This window comes from Egretta garzetta, unplaced genomic scaffold (genome assembly GCF_000687185.1).
Source record: "Egretta garzetta isolate BGI_Z169 unplaced genomic scaffold, ASM68718v1 scaffold1328, whole genome shotgun sequence".
In the NCBI taxonomy this organism is placed as follows: Eukaryota; Metazoa; Chordata; class Aves; order Pelecaniformes; family Ardeidae; genus Egretta; species Egretta garzetta.
Genome location: NW_009260548.1, coordinates 31735 through 36456, shown reverse-complemented (window position 1 = coordinate 36456; position 4722 = coordinate 31735). Strand labels below are relative to the sequence as shown.

At 39.9% G+C, this 4722-nt stretch overlaps 1 protein-coding gene across 3 annotated transcripts in view; it reads right to left on the bottom strand.

Moving 5' to 3' along the window:
• Positions 1–3447: 3447 nt before the first annotated feature.
• Positions 3448–4722, bottom strand: part of LOC104131447 (ethylmalonyl-CoA decarboxylase-like) — an 18877-nt gene continuing 17602 nt past the window's right edge. For all 3 annotated transcript variants that reach the window (XM_035900162.1, XM_009644611.2, XM_035900161.1), the window contains 2 exons: positions 4026–4106; positions 3448–3532 (listed from right to left, as the gene is read on the bottom strand). In XM_035900162.1, coding sequence (XP_035756055.1) covers positions 3511–3532; positions 4026–4106 — 103 coding nt within the window. In that variant the 3' untranslated portion in view covers positions 3448–3510. The remainder of the gene's footprint in view (positions 3533–4025; positions 4107–4722) is intronic.

Sequence of the window (4722 nt, the reverse complement as noted above, 5' to 3'; positions counted from 1 at the left end):
TTTGTCAGCCTGGACTTTGCAAGAGCTCATGAATATGTGAAGCCCATCCCGTTACATTCGTATCATGCTCTGCCCAGTGAAAAGAGCTACTATGTACTGAGGCACCTTATTTCAAACAGCAGCATCTTCTGTACCTAAAAGCTCCTCCTGATAAAACTAAAAGCCAAAATCCTTGCATACAGCGAAATATTTCCAAAGAAGCTACTGTGTTGTGCTCTGACGTTCTGAAACCTATTCTTGGAAAAGCTTGCTATAGAATGCTAATGTCTTTACAGCTTCTCCCCCCCTCTTTTTTAAAGGAGCAAGAACTGAAAAGTCAGTCATAGTGGGCCTGCATCTATGTAGTGGTTATATTATCTTTTGCTCCTTTCATTTTGTATAAATTACATTTAACGCACTAAATGTATGCTTGTAAAAGTAAATAAACACACATCATCACAAGAACACACAAAACAAAAGCTATTGAATAACACTGCATTTCACTGTATCTCTTATTAGGGGTTTCACGGAACATGCCCAACACCTTAAAATGTAATACTAAGCAAGCCTACATATTTCACAAAGATATGGAAAACATCCAGTTAAAATGCAGCAAGGCCAATCTGATAGCAATGCAGTATTATTAGCATAAGTTGCTTCCCTTGCTAAAAGCTTGATTCTGCCATTCCTACAGATACAGGGCAGAAGTCTGCTCAGAAAGCAAGTACCTCTTTAAATCAATGGTGCTTTTTACAAAGTAGCATCCTTCTCAGTGCCAACATCAGTAACGCAACTGGCCCTTTGTGATTTAACCGTGCAATATCAACTACAGCTAAAGAAGTTATAGTTGATTAATTTGTTTTCTGAAAAAGAAAAGGAGAATACTGCTGCCTCTGCCCATGAGCCCACCTTGAGGTCAATGGTAAGAAGCGGGTAGCTTTCCATCTTTGCACTCCCATCCTCTGCCTGGAGACACCACCTTTTAAATGGGATGTACACAGCACTGGCACACCTCTATTTTGACCGCAGTAGCATTAGAGAGGAAAAGGGGGTGGGGGGAAGATTTTTCAGATATTTTTCAGAAGCACTCAGGTACAATGGAATTCTATTTGCCAAGTGATTTAGAACCAAATTTTCAAAGTTGTAGACCTGTCTAAAAGACCTGCACAGACGTCACCCCAGCGAGACTTCTCAAAGGCACCAATGCGAAACAAAAGACAACAGCTCAGAATTCAAAGTTAGTTATTCTGGCTATCGGCTGGTAGCGCAGCTACTGTGCTCAGAGATTACTGTGTTCATGATAATTGCACAAAGATTAATTACCAAACTGTCTCTGCCCCATATCTAACTGTTTCGCCTGTTGCCCAACAACCCACTACAATTCTTGTCCAAATTCCATGACCAACCCTGCCAAATGAGTTCTCCTTAACTTCATGCATTGTGTGAGTGCAAGTACAAGCTATGCTTCAAGTTTCTGCATACAGGGAACTCAGAACAGATACTTCATTTTGATTATTGGGAAAATTGCACCACTGAAGCCAACATCACAGTCATTTGTGCACATCACTGAAACGGCTGCAGCATCATGCAGAACTGCAACATGCACTGACATTTGGCAGCAGAACCCACGAGCCATCTTCACAGGCTCAGAGAGAATATTCAACCGTGACACACTGAAAAAAGTCTAGGTTTCTTGAAACTGTACTAAAAAGCTCAGCTGTCCAAACAACTTTCAAACTTGCAGGGTTTTACATTACTCAGTTTTACAGAAATAATTGAGATAAATAATTACAGTGTCACAAGCCTTATCTTTCCAATTTTCATATCAGAAAAAGTCTGAAAGGATTTTGATTACCTTGCGCTTGTCTGGACAATGATTTTTTTTTTTCCCCCCCCCCAATCACACGTTTATGATCTTTATAAGATGTTGCTTCTTACGGAGAGTCATACTGCAACAATCCATAAGGCAGCTAAGACTGAAGATGTTTCGAGAAGACCCCTTCCTCCAGATCAAAGGTGGAGTGATGCAAGATGCTTTCACTTTTCATCACTGCCCTTATGTCAGCAATAAACGTGCCAGAGATCATGCAAGCCCTCCCTAATCCCATTTTAAATGAGCTGGCTTAAAACAGAGTAAGAGACAATTAGCCACAAGAACTGCCACCGGAAGAATACATCAGCAACATCTTAAACTACCTCAGCTATTTTAAAATTGGATTTGCCCACACCTCTACTTCAGTAGAGATGTGCATCATGCTGCCAGAGCACATTTCAGAGAAGGTGCATAAGCCATTTTGGTACAAGTGAATCACTTCAACAATATCAGTATAGTTAACGTAGTACAAAGTGGCAGGGAGCAAAATTAGAAAGTATTTCAGGCCAATACCAAGCGCTTTGGTAGTTTGCACAGTAACTGTGAAAAACAGAAGTGGATTTGAAAACCCAGAATTAAAAGCAGCCACAACTCACTCATTCTGCTCTTACAAAAGAAACAAAAAAAGGCCAAACAATTTATTGAAGGAAGAGAACAACCCTCTCTGATTTCTGTTCTCGAGTTCCTCTTTTGGCATCTAGTGACTCACGGCAGAATACCTGTTCCACTAATATCTGCTCATAGCCCTCAAAACCCACAAGATTTTCTCCCTCAGTATTAAAATTATCCAATTCAGGAGCAATAGGAGCACAGAGTATGTTTCTCTATCTTGTTGTTGTTATTAATTAAGTACCATTTGCTGCTCCTGAATTGCTATTACATAGTTGCACTGGGTGGGTGTGTTAGAAAGTAATGGAAGATGGATCAACAGCTGTAGTTATTATGAAAATTATGGCAGCACATCAGAGGAATTGCAGCTGCTCAATTCATGCAAATAAGAGCTACTTGACAATGACTATAATTACACAGCATGTCAAACAACATAGCTAGAGTAAAAGTAGAGACTACGTATTTTAGAAAGCCAAAAGACTTCCATTTCGTTACGTTCACATTCCCTAAACTCCTATTTAGGGATAACAGGATTCACTTTCTGTCAATGGCCTCACAGATACAGAAAGGTCTACTAAGCCCCCCAGGTGCGTTTCCCTGCCAATGCTGCAGCGGTCAAACGCGGGACCCCTCTGCCCGTGTACCAGGCATTTATAACACTGCCCGTACTCAGGGACCACAGTCAGAACTGGGGTTCCAGTTCACCAGGTGCTGTGTAGACATGAAGAAAGTTCCAGCCGCATCTGGTTTCAAAGCAAAGGAAGTTTGCTTCCGAGTGGCTCATACAATGTAGATACCATCTCCTCTATCCAAAGCCTGTTCCCCATATTTGGGACAGCACTGTAACCCTCTAGTTTATTTTGCTTAGTATTACTTTTGAATGTAAGTACTTCAGGTGCTAAGGCTCTCTCAACACCTTTCCTTCTCTTAGATAAAAACATCACTAAAAGCTCCTCATTTTCAGAGACATTTTATTATTTTAATTTCTTCCAGCTCCTGTTCTGCACTCAGCCTCTTTAATTAAAGCCTTCTGTTTTTCGCTAGTTGTTTCATGCTGGCAAGTCCCTGCACCTGCATGGAAAAAAACCAGGGACAGAACCTCATTGCTTTCTTCTGCATCTCAAACTCCTTTAAAAAACTGTACAGCACAAAGTTATGTTAAAAATAATAAACCCAGTACACAAAATACCAGACTAGTGGGGAGTTTTATTTATTTATTTTTACTTTTCACAGTCACATAAGGAGACATAAGGGGACATAGACTCGGGTGAGGCGTTGGACCCACTTGGTCTATGACACAGCTGGTTGCTAAAGCTCCTCACTGTTCTTGTTTTACACAGTGATTCAAACTGTATAACATGACAGTAAATAACCTTTCCTCTGTACTATCAGGAAGCCCAAACTTTTTTCCTGTGAAGTCTGCTGACAAAGCCCAGTTCCTAATGCCTTGAAATTCAGGGACCCAACTCCTGGTAAAAGCAGTACTTCAAGCATCCCACATTTCATAGGTACAGTCATTAAATCACCAACCCAACATGGCAGCTACTCAAACTGTTGATCTTACCTGAAATCACATGCCGTGGTAAGTTCTGCTCCTCCTCCAACAGCTTTTCCTTGGATTAGCGCAACGCTGATCAAAGGCAATCTACACAAGAGAGTTTTGTAACCAAAAGTTATGCTTTTAGTCTTCTAGAAATTATAGAAGGATTCAAACAAACCATCTCTATAATAAAAGATCAGAAAAATATACTGTTCTAACTCATTCGAATAACTATCGTTGTGGGTAAGTAACACAATACCAATTCCACTTACACTAAAATGATTATTCCATAATTAATATGGAATCCCAAAATGAAACAGCAAGACAGATATATCAAATGGAATCAAAGTAAAGATGATCACATACTATGTTATGAAAAATACATACTACATAAATACTACATAATACATACCTAAAAAGACTGTCTGCAAGAAGGAGCGACAGGACAGCAACACAAGACCCTACCCTAAGCCAGTACACTACAGAAAGCAGTAAAAAGGGACATGAAGAACTGCATGGCTGGGTTATCTAAAAATAATGATATTCAGCATGATACCTTCAGCAGCTTCTTCAGAGTGCTACCATCTCAGTCATCAACAAAACTTTTTTTTTTTTTGAGGACAAAACCATCCTCTGAGGATAGCAACAATCTGTTACCTTTGATGGTGGTGTATTTAATCATGCTCAAGGTATTTAATCATGTTCAAGGTAATTCAAAGGA